At 40.3% G+C, this 22683-nt stretch overlaps 2 protein-coding genes across 3 annotated transcripts in view; one reads left to right on the top strand and one right to left on the bottom strand.

Annotated features, from left to right (window-relative positions):
- The first annotated feature begins 699 nt into the window (after window positions 1-699).
- On the top strand, window positions 700-16054 carry RRAS (RAS related). The gene is made up of 6 exons (XM_034415382.3): window positions 700-1993; window positions 3334-3421; window positions 5123-5225; window positions 6687-6795; window positions 10776-10894; window positions 13332-16054. Exons 1-6 carry the CDS (start codon window positions 1892-1894, stop codon window positions 13417-13419), a joined length of 609 nt encoding a protein of 202 aa, XP_034271273.1. The 5' UTR covers window positions 700-1891; the 3' UTR covers window positions 13420-16054.
- Window positions 16055-18022: 1968 nt separating this feature from the next.
- The window catches only part of PRR12 (proline rich 12), a 36536-nt gene continuing 31875 nt past the window's right edge, over window positions 18023-22683 (bottom strand). For both annotated transcript variants that reach the window (XM_034415381.3, XM_087892026.1), the window contains exon 14: window positions 18023-21635. In XM_034415381.3, the coding sequence (XP_034271272.1) occupies window positions 21495-21635 (141 nt within the window). In that variant the 3' untranslated portion in view covers window positions 18023-21494. The remainder of the gene's footprint in view (window positions 21636-22683) is intronic.

Here is a 22683-nt window from a genome sequence, read left to right as displayed (position 1 = left end):
CGCCCTACTCCCGAAGGACTCAGGGCGGTGAACAGCCAACAATAAAATACATAAATACACAAAATTTAAAAACCCGATAAAATCAAATTAAATTATTTGGCCCAGACAAATTAAAATGCCCCAATAATTTAAAAACAGATTAAAATTTACGTATTTAAAAAGGTTCTGAAGGAATCAGTGAATGGATTCCTGGTGTTTTAAATAATACTCATTTAAATTTACCCTACTTTTGATTGGCTGAATTGAGTTTTAATGGTGAGGAGTTCTGATGATATCAGTATTACTGGAACAACCCTTTCCAGCCAGATGCTGTGTGGAGTCTCATTTGCCATCAAATATAACAATGTGCTGAAGGTAATGACTGGAGATGGAGAGTATTCTCTGTATTCTAAAATTAATTGGACAGAACCAGATTGTAAAAACTAGTGCGGATTAGCAGCCACATTGTCACTGACTGTACTTTGTCATTTACATTTCTAATAAATATAGTAAATAAAAATATAACAGGCTAAGATATTATTTAGTATTAAATGTTTCAGTGTTACAAAGTTTAAATAAGAGTTTTCCTCTCTTGGATCTTAGGTTCTACATATGGAGCAAACTGCCTCTTGCTAATAAATTATTGTGTGGGGCCTTTGTACCATTGCAGAAACAGGTGCAATAAATCACAGCTAATCTAAGTTCCCCAATTTCGTACAGGTCAAGGCGCTCCTTTACAATCCAAGGCACGGGCTGGTGCCTCAACTTCCTCCGCACAATTCATGAAAGGAATGTAGTGGTGAACTCATACTCCTCTCCGCCCTGGTCGAGTCAAGCGCTGGGTCCTAGATTTCGCCGATTATCCACCCCTTCACTCGGAATGCCTTCCAGAACGAGTCCGGACTCCGAACCTCCGCTCTTCTGAAACTCCCGGTTGCAAACCGGTTTCGATTTAATGTTTTTGGTCCGACACCTCAGAAATCTGCATTCACTTAAAAAAAGACCAAGTTTTATCCACTTCCCATCTTACTCCGAAAATTCTTCCTCATTCCAGAAGGCTCACTGGTTTCCTGCATGTCAGAACTCCGTTTCTGCGGCTATATGTGGCCTCAAAACAGTGTACCGTAAAGAAGTTGGAGATTCCGCCAGCTAAAGCGAACGTGCCTCTACTCTAGAAAGTCAGACGTTGCGTTCAACCCAACTTGGTTATCTCCTTTTTTTTTTTTTTGGACTTAGTTAGACACGGTGGCTAATTTGTAACACAATCTCTCATGGGAACCCTGCAATTTGGGTTAATCTGACTGAAACAAGGGTTCTATCCGGATGTGTCGTGTAAAAGCGTCGTAGAGACGCCACGTGGGCGCCTCTGGGTCTGGTTTAAGATCCCAGCTCCCTAGTTGGGTCCTAGAGGATCTTACGCAAACCTCGTGTTTTGCGAGGAATCGGAATGCCACTTCAAGATGAAAGTGTTGCACTGTATAACTACGTCCATTCTGATTTCATCATCTCGGGCTTAAACCTCTCCAATTTAGCCATGCCTTCCACTAAATGATTGGAGCTTCGCGCTCATCAAAGAGACACAGCATCTTGCGCAGCGTGGGGGTACGCGCTGAGCTCAGCCCCTCCGCCCCCCCCCCGCCACTGACTGGTCCACCTCAGGGCGGGGAAGGAGCACTGGCCCGGACGATCTTGTTCCGGACGTGGGACCTCCCCGTAGCGGCTCCCGCTGGCCAAATAGGGAAGCGGACTGCCAGCAATCGCCGAGCTTCGCTCCTTAGAGGGCCCACCCTGGATCTCTCTGCCATATTTTGGGGGGTTCGGAGGATGCCTGCTGCGACTGAACGGGGAGACTTTTGAGTGTTTTGGTCCGACTCCCTCCCTATAAGGAAGTGAACAACTTTTGCCAAGCAGGATGAATCCCAGCGAAGGTGCGGCGCCACTGGAGAAATACAAGCTGGTAGTGGTCGGTGGAGGCGGCGTCGGCAAGAGCGCCCTAACTATTCAATTCATCCAGGTAACTCGGAAAAAGCGCCGAAGGGTAGGATAGGGCGGGATGGGCTCAGGGCTAAACAAACGTTGTTGGTATGTTTTCCTGCTGAGTGGAAAAATGAAAGTTATCCTAGACCTTAGGACTTTGTCCATTGTTGTAAATGTGTATTTAAGTTCTGCTGAAACCGCTGGAACTTTTCCAACTTAAATGCGCATAAGTTTATAGTCTTATTTGAGCAACTTTGGCTGCCAACTATGCCTATTTAGGAATAAAAAACCTCATAAAAACATGACACCAGCATATACTTTAAAAAAAAACTGACTGCCTCTAGTCTGGTGCCTTTCAGATGCCTGCAGCTACAATTCCATCATTTTGAGGTATTGTGAGAGTGATGCAATTTCTCATCCAGGTTGGGAATGTTGCAGTAGATCATCTCCATTTTGCTCATTCCTCTCACCTTCAAAGAAAAACAAAGAAAAAGAAAGCTGCATTTGGAAGAAAAAGAAAAAAGAAAAAGAAAGATTACAGTAACAAAAAGCAAGGCATGTAAAAGGAGTCTGAATCAGCTCTCTGTTGCTTGCATTCAGCATTGGGGAGAAGCAAATTAGGTTTATTTGGAGGTACATAAGATGACCGAAGGCTGAATTTTCCTTTCATTATAGTTTTCTGACATTTTAGTTACCCTACTTATGGATTTAAGAGTTAATAAAAACTTAGATGAACTTGAATAGCTAGTTGGGATCAGAAAATCTGGTTAGACTTTGGGCAACAAACTACAAGGAAACCCTAGGATTATAAAGTGGACTGAGAAATGGAACATCTTAGAAGGAGATAAGGGCAAACTTATAATGCTTCTAAGAAAAGAAAACTGCCCCTTTTAACTCAAAGAGAACACCATGGTAGTCAATGATAGCTCTCTGATATCACCATCATTATGGTGATACTTTTATCCTGCCTTCATATTTGGTCATCTCAAAGTGGTAAAGATAACTAATACTCCTGCCTCCTATTTCCCCCACAACATCAACCCTGTGAGGTGGGCTGGACTGAAAGAGAGCAACTATTCCAAAGTCACCCAGCTGGCTTTCATGCTTAAGGGAGGCCTAGAACTCACAGGCTCCTGATTTCCAAGCCATCACACTAACCATTACACCAGACTGACTCTCCGTCTAAAGCAGTGCTTTTCAATAATGGCAACTTTTAGATGAATTCCTCAGCAGAGTGCATGGAGTTGATAGCAGAGGGTTGAGTAAAAGCTTTTGTCAGAGTTATTAACTTTTCATGAGCAAAATTTGAAATTGGATTTCCAGTTATTTCTGTCATCCTTGAAATCCTTTTCTCTTTCTTCCTCTGCTTTGTTTCAGTCTTACTTTGTTTCTGACTATGACCCCACAATTGAGGACTCCTACACAAAAATCTGCAATATTGATGGTATCTCAACCCGGCTGGACAGTAAGTATCAGTGGACTCTTATTCTAGGGAGATCTTGCGTGTGCTCTGTGCAAATGAATGTATCTATAAGTAGTTCCTCAAGTTACGACCATAATAATCCCAAATATTATTTTGTCAAGTGAGAATTTGTTAATTGAATTTTGCCCCATTTTACAACCTTTCTTTCCACAGATTTTAAGTTAAATTAATAACAGGTTTAAGTGTTTCTAACTTCCCCACTGATTTTGCTTGTCAGAAGCTCACAAAAGGTGAGATTACATGATCCTGGGACACTGCAACCATCATAAATATGAAAAAGTTGCCAAGTGTCTGAATTTTGATCACATAACCATGTGGATGATGCAACGATCATAAGTGTGAAAAATGGTCAGAAATCACTTTTTTTCAGTGCTATTGTAATTTAGAACAGTCACTAAATGAATGGAAATAAGTCAAGGACTCACTTGTATGGGATAGTGGAGAAACCCGAGGCAGAGCGGTCTCTACATGTTATTTTTGTATGTTTTATCCTTAGGTACTATTTCCATCCCAATGTGGGTTCCTTCATGACTGCAACACTCAAATTTTAATCTTTCCTTGCCATGGAAAGGCAAGGAAAATAAGGCAGGAATGAGAGAAGGGAAGCTAGTAGAGTGGATTCCAGCAAATAAACTGGGAGAGAAAGATTCATTGCATAAATCAGTGCTTTCCAATTTATACCTTCTAGATTTGCTGGACTATAATTTCCACTATTCCCAGCCAGCAATGGTTTGTTGGCCATATTGATTGGTTATTTGTACAAGACATTTGAGGAATATCAGTTTGGAGAAGACTGAAGTAAACAAATGGGTACCAGGAACCAGATGCTGTGAAACTGAGCCTGTTATTAAAATCAGGCCTGTTTGCACAATTCTTACTGCTATAAACTTACAACAAATTATTCTTGAATTTGCCATCCAATTGAAAGTAAGATTAATCTATGTGGACATATTATTGGGGGGACTTATTGGTTGTAGGAGACCATAAAATAAATATGAAAGCAGTGTATTATCAACTGGCATGGAGGATCTGTACCTGAGTTGGTGATGTGGAATCATGTTTGAGGATAGTGTATATAGCCTATTCATACTTTCTTTTTTGAAAGAATTTTTTTCTGTTTAAAACTATAACAAAAACTGCATGCTGACAATGGGGGGAATATAGCACTTTTTAGCTACTAGAAATTCAGATGAATCTGTTGCAGAAACTTTACTTGAGCATCTCCCAGCCCGACAAAATATTTTGCTTACAGGTGACAGCACCTGTAAGGAAAGTCAGAGAGTTATTCTTTTAATGTACTGAAGTCTACTGTATGTACCAACATTCCAAAAATATCAGAGGAATCTTGGTACATTCCTGTGAAGTGGAGGCTCATGAAATGCTATCAAAGAAAGTGGTTGTGTCAGAAAGCTTTTTACTGAAGAAGGTCATAACATCTGAAACTGAACATGTCATTGTGACGTAAGGTGGGAACAGGCAACCTAGTATTCTGTGTCCATTTTAATGTATTACTTTTATTGGCTGCCTTGTCTGAGTCTTGTAGAGTTGTAGTTCAGGACAGCTGAAGGGCACCTGGTCGCATACCACCACACTAAACTCTCTCATCTCCTTTTCTACATGCTTCATAGTCAGATTGATTGGGATCTAATCTATTTTCTTCCCTCCTCAATTTTCACCTATCAGTTCTGGACACTGCTGGTCAAGAAGAGTTTGGAGCTATGCGGGAACAATACATGCGTACAGGAGAAGGTTTCCTCCTTGTTTATGCTGTCAATGACAGGGGCAGGTGAGATCAAAGCTGAAGCATTTACATGGTATGAAAATCTTTTCTTCATTAGGTGTTTGTGCCACTGATGGGTTCCTCCCGGTTCAGCCCAGTTCGGCCAAGCTGGTAGCGGTGATGATATGACATCACCAAACCGGTTCGGCCCCCTCGCCCCCCGCATTATTCTTACCTTTTATTTGCCCCCACCCCCAATCTATTGCTGCCTCCTGAGTCCCAGCTGATGGCTAGAGGGAAAAAACCTGTTTAAACTCTTGCTGTGGGGCTTCAAAGGGCCGCCCTACAGCTGATCAGTGTTAAAAGAAAACAAATGAGTAGACCAGTGCCTGCAAAAATACATGAGTAGACCGGTGCCTGCAAAAATACATGAGTAGATCGGTGCTTGCAAAAATACATGGGTAATCAGTGCCTGCAAAAATACATGGGTAGATCAGTGCCTGCAAAAAATACATGGGTAGATCAGTGCCTGCAAAAATACATGGGTAGATCAGTGCCTGCAAAAATACATGGGTAGATCAGTGCCTGCAAAAATATATGAGTAGACCAGTCCCTGCAAAAATACATGAGTAGATCAGTGCCTGCAAAAATACATGGGTACAGCCTGGTAGACCAGTACCTCTGCTAAATCCTAAATAATTGTCACATGACCATCAAGCCATGCCCACAAAATAAGCCCCGCCCATAGAACCAGTAGTAAAAAAATTTAGAACCCACCCCTGGTATGTGCCATTGGTTGGGTGAGACTTAGATTGAAGATATTTGAGGTCAGGATTTTCTCATTTTCTTTCTCTTTCCTCCTTGCTCAGTGTTTTTACCAAAAATGCAAAAAGATCATCGGTAGCTTATGGCATGCAGACCTAATGGGCCAGAGAAAGGCAGGCTGGGATATAAAAGTTTCAAAAGTGTTTCCTGGCTTTTCCTTCTTGTATTAGGTGCTTAAAAATTGGCAATGCTGGGGTTATTTGAGGAAAAATATCTTTGGTAGTTTAAATTACAATTAGTCCTGTTTATACTTCCTGAAGCTACTATTAAAGCAATTACAAAAATAAAAATAGTGCTAGACCCAATAAGTTTTAAAGTGCCTGGCCAGTGCGTTATGCTAAGCAATAACGTGATCTCTTTGATTTAGGATATTGTGTGAGTTCAGTATATTCATGCCTTTTACATAGTTAAAATAAACAAAGATTTAGAAAGCCATTGTTACTAAATCACTACACAAGAAATATATGAATTTTAAAATGGCCAGGAAGCTCAAACAGACCTTTGATCTTAGAATGTTCCCCAGAAAATCTCCTGAAATGTAGGAAAAACTTGTAGTGGTCTTGATATTGGTGTAGTGATTTTTGCTTCTTCTTTTAGAAGCAACAGGAGGGAATTCTTCATTAGGAAGATAATAATAGTATATCTGGGAAAAGCACATTAAGAGAAATCCTTCTTTGTCTTACTCCCATTTATTTGTCATAGTTTCAATGAAATCCACAAATTCCACACTCAGATACTTAGAGTGAAAGACCGTGATGAGTTCCCTATGGTGCTTGTTGGCAATAAGACTGATCTGGATCTTTATCGACAGGTGAGTAGAAGTGCTCACTGAGTATTGTGTTTTAATTTCCACATAGTAGGATTTGGTGGTACATTAGGAGATTAATTTTAAACACAGCCTAATGTGTTTCGTCTATCTAGCAAATCCATCAGTTTATAGACAATACAGTATAGGCAATCAGGTTGCCTACCTGATCATTGATTCCCAAGTTCATAAGGCGTATTATAATTTTTAGGAATAAGGAAGGGCTCACTATCCTGCACTTTAGGGAAGAGAATCACACCTTAGATAGTTGCAAGCTTAATTATCTAATTGGTCATGAATTTATAATAGGTTTACTAGGGCCTTGGTAGTACAGGGGTTTAAGGCACCCTGTTATTAAGCTGGTTATTAAGACCAGCTGCCTGCAATTACTGCAGGGTTCGAATCTCTCCAAGGCTCAAGGTTGACTCAGCCTTCCATCCTTTCTAAGGTAGGTAAATTGAGGACCCAGTTGTAGGGGCAATAAGCTGACTTTGTATAAATATACAAAAGGATGAAGGCTATTGCTGAGCACATTGTAAGCCGCCCTGAGTCTTCGGAGAAGGGCGGCATATAAATCAAATTTAAAAAAAAAAAATTCAATTTATCCTCCCCATAAAGAAATTCCTGAGACGCGAATACCATGGCACCCAGGGTCAATTTAAAGCCACTGAGTCTGTCATCAATTTTCATAGTTTTGACTGCCCTAACCAGGGGTGAAATCCAGCAGTTTCTGACAGGTTCTGGAGAACCTGGTAGCGGAAATTTTGAGTAGTTCGGAGAAATGGCAAATACCACCTCTGGCTGGCCTCAGAGTGGGGTGGGAATGGAGATTTTGCAATATCCTTCCCCCAGGAGTGGGAAGGAAATGGGGATTTTGCAGTATCCTTCCCCTGGAGTGGGGTGAGAATGGAGATTTTGCAATATCCTTCCCCCAGGTGGGAAGGAAAGTGGATTTTGCAGTATCCTTCCCCTGGAGTGGGGAGGGAATGGGGATTTTGCAGTATCCTTCCCCTGCCACACCCACCAAGCCACGTCACGCCCAAAGAACTGGTAGTAAAAAAAAAATTAATTCCACCACTGGTCCTAACCCATGGCATATTGCATCAAATAATTCTGATTCTCCTTGATTAAGCAGGGATTACTGGCAAGACCTTGATGAGAATCTGGGCTTCCTAATCAATGAAAACAAGTGCATACTTCTTGCATTGCCAAAATATATTGGCACCAAAGGAGAGACAGGAGACCATCTATGCATTAGTTCTATCAGTTGTTCCTACCAGGCACACGAGCCTTATGATTTTCACCAATCTCCAGGCCAGATGATTGCCTGGATTGAGTGGATAATATTAATAAACTGGGCATGATTTTGCCTCTGACTCCACCAATAGATGAGTCTCTTCCCTTCCAGGAATATAGTAGCCCAATCTCCAAAATCCTGGCATTCCTAGAAAAAGTGAGGAGCTCCAGATTAGTGTAATGTTTGGGCTAACCTGTTGAATGTTTTTTTTTTCCTTTTACATATATGTCGTGATTAGATGTTGATTTGATTATTAGAGAGAAGAGATTTGTTTATTTAATATAGCATTTCTGTGAAATATAGATGGGAAAGTTTATAATTATTTGTAAACCTGTTATGTAAGGGGAGGAGAACATGCTAGGTTTCTTTTATTTATTTTTCAGTATCTATTCAGAGTCGATTTTTTAATATTTAATGTTAGATCTATTTGACATTGGGATTTTTTTCTTTTTCTTTCTTTTTTCTTTTTGTACATAAGTTGTTTTTTTTTTGTTCTTAGTGTTGGATGTTGGTTTTTCAATTTTGTATTTTATTTTTGTTGACAAAAGAAAATCAAAATAAATATGTTAAAAAGAAAAAGAAAAAGTGGCCTCAAGTGGCGGTTCCTGAAAGCTTTATTTAAAGGTATGGAGAGAGATATATGGACCTCTCATTTGGTCAAATTCATATAAACCAGGCTGAATAATGAGGGTCATATGCTAGAGTAGACTAGTGGAAGAAATTCAAGGCTGGCACATGTTTCTTGTTATGACAAGCAATATGACTAGCTCAAATTACAGTCTCTTCTAAAAGGCAGCATAGCTTCGTAATATTATTATTTGTTAAATTTATTTGCTACCTGTCTTGCCATGTGGCTACTTTAGGTAGCTTACAACAATAAAAACGGAGAAATGAAAAGAAAGTGTGAACATAACAATAGTAAAGTAATGCAACAATAGAATAAAAAAGAAAACAATGAGAATATAGTGATGTGAGAATAAAAGATGGGCAGGTGAGGAAGCAGGCAGCAAGGGAGGAAGTGGGGTTTGCTATTAATCTAGTAACCATCTCCCCCATTGGGGACCCAGGCCAACCAGCAGGGCCAGGCCTTCAGTCTCTTATGGAATGATAGGGAGGTGGAGGCAGCTCTTTCTTTGGGGGGTGGGGTGTAGGATGTTCTAAATGGCGAGCACAACGGAAGAGAAGACTCTTCTTCTCAATCCTGATAGTTGGATTTCTTTGACCAATGGGATCCACAATATGCCCTGTCTGTTGGCACGAGTGGGATGGACTTCTTCTAGCAGGACTTAATATGGGCCATTCTAGGGCTCCCAAAGATGTCTCTCGCTGCCACATTTGAAAAAGCTTAAACTTTCAAATGGATTCCAGGGGTAGCTCCATTGTAAAGTGCTTTGCAGCTGAGAGATGAATAGGGCTTGAGTAACTAGGGAGTCATGACCCAGGAAGGGTCACAGCTGGTGCAGAAACTGGCAAAACTTCTCACATCTGCCACCTGCTCTTTGAGCAGGAGTCAAGAATCTAGGAGAACCCCTGAGTTGCAAATGGGGTAGTGTAATCCAGCAGGACCGCCAAAGTCTATATCAGGCGAAGGACAAATTGGATTAAGATAGTTGATGAAGAAGGAAACAAAGTCCTACACATAACCAAGGAAAGGAAAATGTATCATTGTTGTGATTCAGAAGATATTGGCTCAGCCTTGAGGATCTGGACTTTAGTGAATGTAGTTTCAAACCCAGGGTATTGGTCTTCAAGAGGGCAGCAGTGGACCTCCTCCCTAATTCATCTCATGATTCTGAATCCAAGGAATGGAAGTATTAATTGTTGTCAGTGCCTCTTGTCCCAAAAACATATTATTCTATATAGTGTCCACTAGTCTCCCGGATGCGGTGGCTCAGTAGCTAAGACGCTGAGCTTGTCAATTGAAAGGTCAGCAGTTCAGTGGTTCAAATCCCTAGTGCCGTGTAACAGGGTGAGCTCCCATTACTTGTCCCTACTTCTGTCAACCTAGCAGTTCGAAAGCACGTAAAAAATGCAAGTAGAAAAATAGGGGCCACTTTTGGTGGGAAGGTAATAGAGTTCCGTGCACCTTTGGCGTTTAGTCATGCTGGCCTCATGACCACAGAGACGTTCGGACAGCGCTGACTCTTCGGCTTTGAAATGGAGATGAGCACCGCCCCCTTGAGTCGGGAATGAGTAGCACATATGTGCTTTTAGCCTCCCAGAAACTGAAGCCTGCAAAAGATTGAAGAGTGGAGCTTATACCAAAATTGCCTAAGAGAACCTTGTATGTGGACCTGGTCAGCCTGTTGACATCCTGACTATGGAGCCTCCTGCCATTATAAAATCCTCCACCTCTCAAGTCATATATTTATCGACTTGGAACTCTGTTAAGTTCCAAAATTTCAAGAGAATGAGGAAAATCATCTTGATTTAGGGAAAGAAGCATTTGGAAAAATAGGGGGACAAAAAGGCATGATAGTCCCTCTATTCCCCCCCCAGCACCCCTTTCTTCTTTTGTTTCTCATCTTTACATTTTGTGTTAACTCAACAAATAAGGCAACTAGGACCATGCAAATGATGATGGTTACACCTATTCTGATTGTGAATACATAATCATCATTTTTTTCTTCCTTATACTGCTGTATTTCATGTATTTCTGTATTAAGGTTTTATTTACCCTTATTGGTAGGTAACTGAAGAGGAGGCCCTTTATTTTGCTCGGGAGAACCGAATCCCCTACATGGAAGCCTCTGCAAAGGTCCGATTCAATGTGGATGAGTCTTTCTATGAGCTGGTCCGTGCTATCAGGTAAGAGGAAGGCAACTGTGGTTGAAGCCAATGCTGTGAAAGAACTGAAACTCCCCCAAACTGAAGAAAACTCTTTTCTAGGACAGCATTCCTCAGAAAGGCTTTTTCTGATTAAATATTTTTCTTTCTTTCTTTCTTTCTTTCTTTCTTTCTTTCTTTCTTTCTTTCTTTCTTTCTTTCTTTCTTTCTTTCTTTCTCTTCCTTAAGTTTAAATTCTGTCTTTCTGTTCACACCATTTTCAAGGTAGTTGACAGTAATTCAAAATAAAAACAACAAGTCAATGCAACTAAAATCAAGCCGAAATTATAACTTATACTGCTAAAACAAAATCAGTTTATTACTTAGAAACTGGGTGAAATACATAGGTTTTCAATCTTCTCCTCAAACCTGGGAGAGCTGAGATGAAACATAAACTCTTTGGGAAATGGATTCCATAGATGGGGGTTGATGGATAAAAAGAGTTTTCTTTTCCCCCCTTTCTAATCTCTTCTCTGACTCTTCCTGGTCTCTCACTCTCCATTTAGCAGCCAGAAAGATATTGATTGGAACAGAAACCTGTTTGTTTGCTTGATGCTTGCTTATAAAGCAGGGGTGAAATGCTTTGAAGTCTGCTACCAGTTCGCTTTGTGTGCACATGCACAGTGCACACCAAATGTGCGCTTTGCGTGCATGCGCACTGCAGGCTTCTCTGTGCAGCACTGAAAAAGGAGGATTAAGAAGCCTTTTCTGAGTCTGCAAAGATCAGTAGAAGGGGGGGGGGGAACAGTTATGCTGCGAGATTTAGATTTGTTAGAAAGCAGGATTTCCTGCTTTCTAGGGAATATAAATTGCGCAGCACAGCTGATCGTTGGAAATACCGATTCGCCCAACCTGATGGCATTTTTTTTACTACCGGTTCACCCAGTGGCATTTATTACTACCGGTTCGGGTGAAGCGGTCCGAACCGGTAGCATTTCACTCCTGTTATAAAGGCTTTTGAAGTGTGAGGTTGAAGACCATGTGAAATTAATCTCACTGTTAAGTGACCTGATGCATGTACATTTTCCAATATTAGCTATTCCATATATTTTTATACGTTCAGATCAACTTTCTTGTGTGATGCAGCTTTCTGCCTGATATTTCAGACTGTGGCTACATTTCAGCTGCAGCTAGGCAGCTGTGTCCAAAATTCCAAATTGGGCCTAGGAAGTCCATATGGCTACTCAGTAAAGATTCCAAAACAAGGAGGAATATGGAGTTTAAAGATCAAAACACTAAGAGTTGTATTGACAAGGGTGGACAGTAGGGATTTCTGCTATGAAACCTAGTAGCATGTAAGGTCCTGCTTTCTACAATTAGTCCTTGAGTGGTTGTTCAGTGTTAGAGCAAACCAAAACAAAAAGGTACTTATACTCAGATTTGAAGCCCCCCTTCACCTGGAGTCATGTGATTGCATTTTAAGAGTGTGGCAACTGGCGTGCATTTATGTCTATTTGCAGTGTCCATGGTTATGTGACTGTAAATTCCACTTTTTGCCAGCAACCAGCATTTGCATGAGCTGAGGTGGCGCAGTGGTTAGAGTGCAGTACTGCAGCTACTTCAGCTGACTGCTAGTTCAGCAGATCAGCGGATCAAATCTCACCGGCTCAAGGTTGACTCAGCCTTCCATCCTTCCGAGGTGGATAAAATGAGGACCCAGATTGTTGGGGGGCAATATGCTATTTAGTATACTGTCTTTGGTGTAAGCCGCCCAGAGTCCTCGGAGAGTGGGCGGCATAGAAATATGACTAATAAAATAATAATAAATAAATTTACTTTCAGTTCCGAGCAAAAAACACCCACCGTGGACTATGAATTCACTGAACAACCACGGCGTTCACTTAATGATAGATTTGTTTAACAACCATGGTAATTTGCTTAACGACTGTTGCAAAAAATGTCATAAAGTTGAGTTGGTCGTGTGGTGACCTACTTGATGACCAGCATGACTAATGACTGTAATTATGGACTGAATTACAGTCGTAAATCAAGGATTACCTGTATTTAGAATTGTATCATTCAGCATGAATCATTAAGGAGTTTTGCCTACCATTTCTGGAATCACAAGCTAAAGATTTGAATTTTTTGTGTGGTCTGTAATAAAGGGCCATCCAGCATAGTGAGTGGGATGAGAATGATCTTGGTTGTACTCCAGCCAGCACTTTCCTGGAACCTCGCACAGTGTAATCCAGAGGAATAATCGTCATCTGTTGGATGCCCAAAGCATTAGTACACTGTTTCCGACTGTATAGCCTCCTGGGTAATAGCAATTGCCCCCTTCCAGGGATATAAATAATGTTTTTTCAAGTGGTGCTTATGTTATGTAAGAACTTTTCCACAAAGTAATGTGATACAGCAAACACTATTTAATGCCTTGCTTCCTTTGCTCACTCCAATTTTCTTTTTCTTTTTATGGCAGGAAGTTTAATGAATTGGAATCTCCCCCTGCCCCTGCCTTTCATCCTAAAAAGAAGGATCGCAAAAGCTGTCCTTGTTCCATTCTGTAAACTGCCATCCCACATCAAGCCACACAGCCTGGAAGAGGAAGAGGAGGGGCTCAGAGTCTTTCCAACCAAGAAGATAGAGCAGGATTTTCCTCGTTCCATCTCTCCTACTACAATTAGGACCGACACTGTGTATTTTTTTAGTTATACAAATGTATTACCATTTTTCTCTTGTTCCACAGGAATCTGTAAACTGAGAACAAAGCAGGGACTAGACAAGTTCTTCTCCTCCAACATATCCTGAATCTATGGGATATGCATTCAGTTTTGTTTGCTACTTTGCCTTCCTTTGTTCTTTGGTGGAAATTGCTTTAAAGCTGCCCCTTTTTGCCAAGGGGCAGAAAATTTATTCATTTAGATAAAAGGGGTACAGGATTGTAAATTTCAGTGACAGTCCACTGATACAATGAGTTAAAGAATAGGAATCAACTGCAAAGGATCATTTATTTCACTGCAGCTAAGGGCAAGCTTTTGCACATACACAGTTATCTACATATTGAAAGACATGGTACAAATGCATTTTAAAAGGTACTATAATTTTTCTATTCCTTTTTTTAAAATCATAGCTTACAGACTTAAGCCACACATGGGCCAAACTGCAAGGGAAGCAGCTGCAGACACAATTATACTGTCTTGCAAGTTGCCAGTATTGACTTTTTTTGTTTCTAAAGCAGGGCTAAAAAGAAGCACACTTTATAGCAGTGTTTTTCAAACTTAACAACTTTAAGATGTGTAAGACTTCAATTTCCAGAATGTGTGGATCTCAACTCCCAGAATTAATCAGCAAGAAGTCCCCAGCCAGCAGCTCAAGTCTTCAAGTTGCCAAGTTTGGGAAACAATGCTTTATAGTAAGGAGATTTGCAAAGTTGTAGGGAAGGGAGGAAGCTAGTCGACTCTTTGATATTTTAACAGAAGATTGTGATGGCTGCCACAATATGGTTGCCATATTGTGAGAGTCACCTAGTCACAAAGCAAGTTACTATGATAGGTATGGCCAATTACAAAATACAGCATTGTTTAGCAACCACAATTTATTGCAGGGAGATGGTCGCTGAGCAAAATGATGACCAAATCAAGCACATGACATAGAGAAATGCTGCAAAGATCACTTTCTATCTGATTCTATCAAGTTCTCTTGTACGGCACTGCCAGCATTACTTTCCAGGATGCCTAGTTGTCAGTGCAGAAATTTGGTCATATGTGTGCACATTGGTCAGAAAATGATTTTTTTTTTTTTTTACTATTGACTACTACTGTCATATTTGTGAGCAGTGCTAAACAAGAACTGACTGTTTCCATCACGCCGATAAATGATGATGCTTCCTGCGGAACCATTTACTAGGTTCTCAATGTTCTACCAAATGAAGGTTTGAAACCTAAAATGCATGCTAGAATCAAGTTTTAATTTTGTAATTTGCTCAGTTCAAAAGCTGCTCTTTTGAAGACATGGCCAGCTTTTGTTAAATTCATCCTTTCTTCCCCACTTCTGTAATGTACTTGTAAGGGAAAGTGATGTCAAGAACTTTTAAAAAAAAATAGCAACTCCTTGTGTTAGTAATTTTTCTTCTTAATAGGGGTTTCCAACAACTTTAGGGATACTATCATGTTGAAGTATACCATCATTATTGAAGTATCAATACTGTAGTTGCATACATGTTTAACTGGATGATTTTTGTCAGTGGATCCTTGCACTCTGGCATGCCATTCAACACTTCCATCTATCATTTTCATTGTCTAATTCTTCCATCATCCATCACCTTCCCCAGACCTCAGATGTGTTAAGATTACAATTCTCAGATGATATTAGGGTGGGAGTAGTGGTTAACATGTTCAATCTGGATCTCTTTGATTATGGTTATACAAGCTTACTGGGTCAGTTGCTACCTCCCAGTCACCCTATCAAGTAGATATGGGGAAAATGAAGGGGAAAGTGTTAGGCCTTGGACAATATATAAGATATAGAAAAAAATTCTCAGCAGGCAAGACCACATGCATAACTAGAGAAGGTATCCTGCGAGACAGTCTTCACTAATATATCTACTGATGCTCCCAGAATATAAAGATTTGCAGTTGATAAAGTGAATAGAAAGCATCTTGCTTTCTATCTTCTACCATGCTGCAGAGCATGGCGTTCCAGCTATAAATGCCAAAGAATCTCCTGAGCAAAGATTATATAGTAAAGCCTTGGGGTTTCCCCCTTAATTACTTAATTAAAACTGATTGTGGCATATGCCCTCATAGCTAGAGCCTCTTTATTAATTTACAAGGCTACAGTTACAAAAATGTGCTGTAGTGCCAAAGCGAACTCACAAGGCACCATGGATATTTTAAATTTCTAAAGGAAGCAGCAACATTTGACAAACTCTCAATGTAATTTAAAGTATCCCATAGTATCCTTGTAAATGTGCTGTTAAGCCAACGATTCTAAAACAGCACTATGAACCAAGGAATTTTGGGAACTTCTGGTACAAAGTGTTATTCTAAGGCCAAAAGGAACATGCATACATGCATACATATATGTGCACATAGGCACAAGGATACAACAGTGAAACTAAAAACTGATTAAATGATAAAATGGCCGTAGCTTGTGAATGTATGACTTAACCATAATTTTAATAAACGGAAAACATTTCCATTATCAGTGTGTAATTTTACTGTGGTGGTACATAACAAGCACATATAAAAGCTCAACACACTAGGCTAAGGAAGCTGATATACTAAGCCACAATACAGTTTTATTTGGTTGATCACAGCTTATTCTGAAAAAAATGCATGCTATATGGTCAATCTTGTAGTGTTAACTCTACAAAGCACCAACTTTCTAACAAGTAGGAATCTTTTCTAAGAAAGTGTGGGGGTGGGGGGAAACCTTGAGAAATTTCTGGGCCTGCCCTGTTTCCTTTGTATTGCTGTTCCTCTTGGTCCAACTTCCCAGTGAGGCTTATGGCCAATGAAAGGTTGCCATTCCTCATACGCATCAGCCTTTATGTAATACTTTGACAAACTTCAGAAGAAGAAATTTCCCCATCTTAAAAAATGGGGTGGGGTACCTTTTTTAAAAAATGCATACTTCTATTATCTTATACTACATGTATGTGTGTGTTTAAATATATGAAGAATGCTATAAATTTTTATAATTGAATTGCCTGAGAGACATTTAACATGTCTATGCATGAAATGAAAAACAGTATGCACTTTTATATACAGAAAGCTTGGGTGGGGGAAAATTTTGGAAATGTAAAGTTTATAGTATATTAAAAAGTATTGGTAATGACTCAGTATGAATTAACATGGAGAGTTAAATGTGTTCTTTACTAATCATTCTGGAAGTTCAGTATTAGTGTTTAGTGATTTATGATAGCCCTGGAGATATAATTATAAAACTGTAATTTTTCCCAGATAAAAAAATGCTTTCTGCAATCTGGAACAAGTTTCTAATATAAGCTTTACAAATCTTAGATTTTCTTGAGCAATGATCAATTGGCATCTTATTAGTGGAGTTGTGTAGAAGCTACATAAGGTCATTTTGACTTGTGTAGAGTTCACAATGTGAATTTTACATATTGAGAAAAAACAGTATATTAAGGCATCATGTGACTGGACCTAATTTTTCAATGTTTTTTGCTATAGTCATTAAGTAATACTCCTATTGTTAAGTGAATCACTTATTTTTCCAATGGGTGATTTTCATGTGAAACTGGAAATGCCAGAAACCGGCAAAAAATGTTACAAATTGCAGTCATATGACTGCAGGATACTGCAAAAGGCTGCAAAAGTGAGCTGGCTGCCAAATAGATAAAATGTGTTCAAGTGACCATACCGAGCAGCAGAGTTGCGGCCATCACAATTTTGAAAAAAAAGGGCATAAGTAGGTTTTTGGGGGAGATCTGTCGTAACTTTAAACAAACTCATTATGCAACCAGTTATAAGTCGAGGACTACCTGTATACAAAGTATCCATGAAGCTACCACTGGCAATAGAATATTGAAACAGATTCTGACCAATGAGAAGTGCCTTTGAAATTGACCAACAGAAAATACACAGATAGAATGGTACCAATAGAAAATACATAAAAGATGATCAAAGAAACTTTGATGTTTTGTTAACATTATTGGAAAGATTGTCTCTGTGCCACATAGGGGCATTTTAGTTTGTAACTAAAATGGACTTAAATGGACTCGAGAGGATGGTAGAGGATAGGAAGGCCTGGAGGAACATTGTCCATGGGGTCGTGATGGGTTGGACATGACTTCACAACTAACAACTAAAACGGCACTGCTATTCTGCATGGCAGGTGCACCTCTGATAAGGTGATATGGTTAATCTTCCATCCGATAGGAAAGTCCAGTGAATAGAAAGTAGAGCCAGGAATAATGTTTCTAATACCCTTTAAGGATTGCAGAGGAGGAAAAAATTAAGAAGAGATTGTGTAAACTTCAGAATATTGGATGAGACCATCCAGATGTTGAGACCAAGAGCCAGTGTTTCATGCTTCAATGGGAAAAACAGACAGGTTTCCCCCATCATTATTTTAGAACACTACTGCCCTTCTTTTTCCCATGGCCACCCAAGTCTCAACCAAATGAACAAAACTCTGCTTCAGGCATTTGATTTTTGCAAAGAAAAGTGTTTTTTTGTCATTTTGTTGTGTACACAGTATACAATGTGAGTTTTACATATTGAGAGAAAAAAACGTCTCAGACACTAATAATAAACAATAAAAATATATAGGAACATCCAATAATACAGAACACAAATCCCATATCTCAGAACAATACCCTTGAGGCGCGAACAAGATACACAGAAATACACGTCGTAAAAAAGGGGGCCTTTCAAGATCCAAATATAAGGGTAGGTGGCGGAGGAGGAAAGTCTCTTTTTGTCACAGGAAATTGAGCTGTACATGTCTCTCTGTGTGTGTCTTTGTCCTTGTCCTTGATCAACTCAGAGCTGGGCCTATCCAATTTTGAGAGCTCAAGTTTGGCTACTCTGTCCCTCCAACTGGAAGCGATGGTTTAGCAAGGTTCTGCATGGAATTGATGGTGCAAGTGTTTTGTCCCAAGAAGTGCCAAGGCTCTAGGTCCCTCTAAAATTAATATGAAAGATTCCCCCAACTCTACTCTCATTTCCCCAAACCCCTGTTCAGCTAACCCCATTTCCACACTCGGCTATCTGTCACAATTCATCACTTCTAAGGCCAACAGCTACCAATAACCTGGTCTATCAGGGAAAGATGGCTTTAAAAAAAATCTGAATTGCAAGGTTCAAAATACTCAAACCAGGCTACCCTCCCGTTTAAAATCTTTGCTTAGGGCACATTTACCAGATTTCATCTTCCATCTTCCCCCTCAACCGTGCATACTTACATACACACATGCCAACCTTGCCTTTTCATCCACAATAAATAAGGTAGGGAGGAGGAGGCAAAATGAGAGCCAACGGTATCTGAATACATACATTGGAGACTCTGACCTAAGCAACCAAACAGGTCTTAGTACATTTCTGTGTTTGCTGATCCAGGGAGAGATTTGTTTGAAGTAGGTCTTTATGATGAGAATACTGGAGCAATTTCCGTAACTTCTGTTGAAGTTTGGGTTGGCAGAAAGAAATAGCAAGTTTTGGAAAGATCAAAGTTCTTCTAAGAACAGGACAATTCAAATGGAGGAATGTTTAGTGATGAAGGAGGAACACAGCTCTAGAGATGGGCTAGGAATAAAGGATGACTTGATGGGGGGGAGGGGAGGGGGAAGGCAAATTCATTCATTCATTCAAATTTATACAGCCGCCCACCTCAAAGACATGACTCTAGGTGTGAAAGAGGGAGAAACAGCAATGGAGGAAGAATGAGGTAGACTTTAGCAAAAAGACGGGAATCTGACAAAGGAAGATCTACATTCAAGTAAGGGATTGCTTTGGGAGGTTAGAGGAAGATCTGGGGTGAAGAATGCTAATGGTTGGCCAAAGTGTGTGCTTGATGTACAGGTAGTCCTTGATTTACAACAATTCATTTACTGGCCGTTCAAAGTTGCAACGGCACTGAAAAAAAAAAGACTTATGACAGTTTTTCACTTATGACTGTTGTAGGATCTCCATGGTCACGTGATGAAAATTCAGGCACTTGGCAACTGGCATGCATTTATGACAATTGCACTGTCCCAGGGAGGCATGTGAACACCATTGGTAACCTTTTCAGCTGGCTTCCAACAAGCAAGTCAAAGGGGGAATTCAGATTTGCTTAACGACCACATGATTCATTTAACAACTGCACTGATTCGCTTAACAATTGTGGCAAAAAAAATTCATAACATGGGGCACAATTCACTTAAGACTGCCTTGCTTAGCAACAGAAATTTTGGGCTGAACTGTGGTCGTTAGTCGAGGAGTATCTGTAATGGGAAAGATTACTGGGGGTGGGGGCAGGACAGACACACATAAGATAATGGATAGCTGGTTGAGGGATGGAGAGCCCACTTGGGAGTTGAAGAAAGGGCAATTAAGACAAGATCTTCATCCTCTGGCTCATTAGAGTTTATTTTATCGTTTCAGTTTAGCGTTGGAGAGGGAGCTTTGTTTTTGAGGCAGATTGGGGTGGGGGACATAAAATTTCCCTCCCCCCCTCAGTAACAACAACAATGATTAAAAAAAATTAACAACCTCCTAATGAAAGTTTCAGTCGAAACCAAGAACATCACAGCTACAGGTGAAAGGAGAGAGAGAGAGAAAGAGAAACTCCTGCGCATCATTAAGTTCAAGTTAGTCAAATACAATATGATACATAGACTTTTTTTTTTATCCTATACAGTATATACAGGTGCAGGGAGGGGGGAGCAGAATCCTGCCTTCTCAGACACTGTAATATGGGGAGAATGGGGAAAAATTAAAAAAACAAATTATCCCTCCCTCACAGAAGTGCAGATCTACCACTGGAGAAGGGACTTATCTAAAGTCCTTTATACAATTCCTCCCATGATTCAAGGGGGGCTAATTGTGAAATCTGGGGGAAGTGAGGGGAATTTCAGAAGTTTTGCTACAATCTCGGCAGGTTGCTTTGGATGTCACAAGGCTCTCCCCTGCCCATATACTGCTCTCTATTCAGAAAGTATAGGGGAAGTTCCACATACCCAAATGAGCTAGAATTCCCAATTCAATGGCAAAAAAAGTGAATCCTCCAGCGGCAATTGTCCCATGAATACACAAAGGGAGGGAGGGAGAGAAAGAAAGGGAGGTTTCTCCAGAAAGAGAGAAAATTGGTGCTACCAATTATGATTGGGAACAAGGAGCTTGGCAATAAATATTCCTATTAGAAGCAAAAATAGAAGTGATTGCTATTAGTGTACGGATGGATGGCTTCCCTTCACTCCAAACAACAGTTATTTGGCAGAGATGGGATTAGAGTTGTTGGAGAACAGGGGTCATACTTCCTGATCAGACCATGGATAAAAGAAGCTAGACACTGTGTAAAGGGTGGCCAATGCACCACCTCCCCACGCTCAATTCTCAACTCTCCCTAAGGAGAAGAAAAGTTCTTGATGGAAGAGATGGAGGGTAGAACCCCAGGAGAACCTGGTCCTTCTCTTTTCACCAATCTCACTACTGTCAGCTCACTCCATGGTGAGAAACCGAGAAGCCTTTCGGCTCTAAATCACACCACACCACCCATTCCTATGACTTTCCGATGAGTTTCCCCTATTCTCAATCCCCCCTGAGCAGGGAGCAAGGCTGTTCAATTAGATATTTATACATTTATATATATAAATAATATTTCTCTGTACAGCCAGGGCAAAAGGGAAAAGGGTGTTCCAACCATCCAATTATTTGATGAGAACCCTCTTCAACATGTCCTGTCTGCCATAGCAAACCTCCACCCTCCACCACCATAGCAGAGGCTTGTCCCATGTCCTGTTTAAGGAAAAAGAGAAACCCCCAAGGAGAAGGGGGGGTGGTGGTGGTGTGAGCTGAGTCTGAACTCGTTGCCTGTAATGATACCCCTCGACTTTCCTCTCCCCACTTCCTGCTCTGGCTCTGCAGAGGGGCAGGCGTTAGGCGGCCCCTCCTGGGGCGTAGCTCTGATGACCGTGTCATGCACATTTGCTTTGTGCCTGAGTCAGCAACTCGCTGAAGGAGTCAAAGAGTTTCTCCAACCATGGCTGGTTGCGCATGCACTGCTGCACCACCTCCTCCTGGCCCAAATCTTCGTCTTGACCCTCAATTGCCGTTGTCTAGAAAAGAGAAATGAAAAGGTTGAAAAATTAGCCATGAAATACCAAACTAGCTTAAAAAAAACAAAACAAAATACCACAATATGGATTTTCTTAAATGAAGGATTTTTTCTTTACAATGCCATCTCTAATATGTAGAAACTGCTTGTATCTTTCTGGAAAGAGCCATAATTGATTAGTCTGTCTTTGACGCCGAGACTAATCAAAACAATACTAAAGACTGAGACTTTTTAAACGCAGCACTACAATTTGTAATTTGAATGGTTTTCACAAACTGCAGCTCCAACATAACACTTCTACATATTAGTGTTGGAGATTTAGAGGAAGATTTCTTCATTTAAGAACATCCATATTGTAGTTATTTTTAATTTATTTTTGTATTTGTTTTAGTCTTTTTCCCCCCTATTTTGTTTTATTCTATTGTTGTGAGCCACTGAGAGTCAGTTAAAATTAGGTGACGCTGACCACTATTAGCCTTAATAAAATCAACATCAATCAATTACAAAAGGCAGCTTTACTTGGAAGAGCTTAGTTTGTGCCATGATACCTTTAACACCATTAAACAACATGTGCCTCCCCCATCCAAGCCCTTGAGAAGGTTGGGTGGGCAAAAATGTCATGTTTCTTTTAATTACCATATCTGATTTACTGCAAGATGAGCCATAATAATAAAACGAAGAAGCTAAAGTGCTCTGGGACATCAGAAATCAATACAGATAAGCACCAGCCAGTAATACTCCAGACTTAACACCCATTGATAATAAACACAAAATAGTCTAAATAGTGGATGCTGTAGTACCTATTCTGGAGACAGCGGAATAGAAAGGGAAAAAAACTGGAGAAAATAAAAAAATACAAAGACCTTCAAACAGAAGTAGAACAACTGTGGCAAAAGTGAGCAAAGATAGTCCCAGTAGTAATAGGCATCCTGGGTACAATCACAAAACATTTGGAGTATCACTTGAACACCACTGGCACTGACAAGAAGTATGACCAAATCATACTTTTGGTCATGCACTCTTCCTCAGCAACACCTACCTCCCAGAGT

This window comes from Pantherophis guttatus, chromosome 4, assembly GCF_059756535.1.
Source record: "Pantherophis guttatus breed Tessera chromosome 4, ASM5975653v1, whole genome shotgun sequence".
Lineage (NCBI taxonomy): Eukaryota > Metazoa > Chordata > Lepidosauria > Squamata > Colubridae > Pantherophis > Pantherophis guttatus.
The sequence above is the reverse complement of the archived record's forward strand: the minus strand, read 5'-3'. Positions and strand labels throughout refer to the sequence as shown.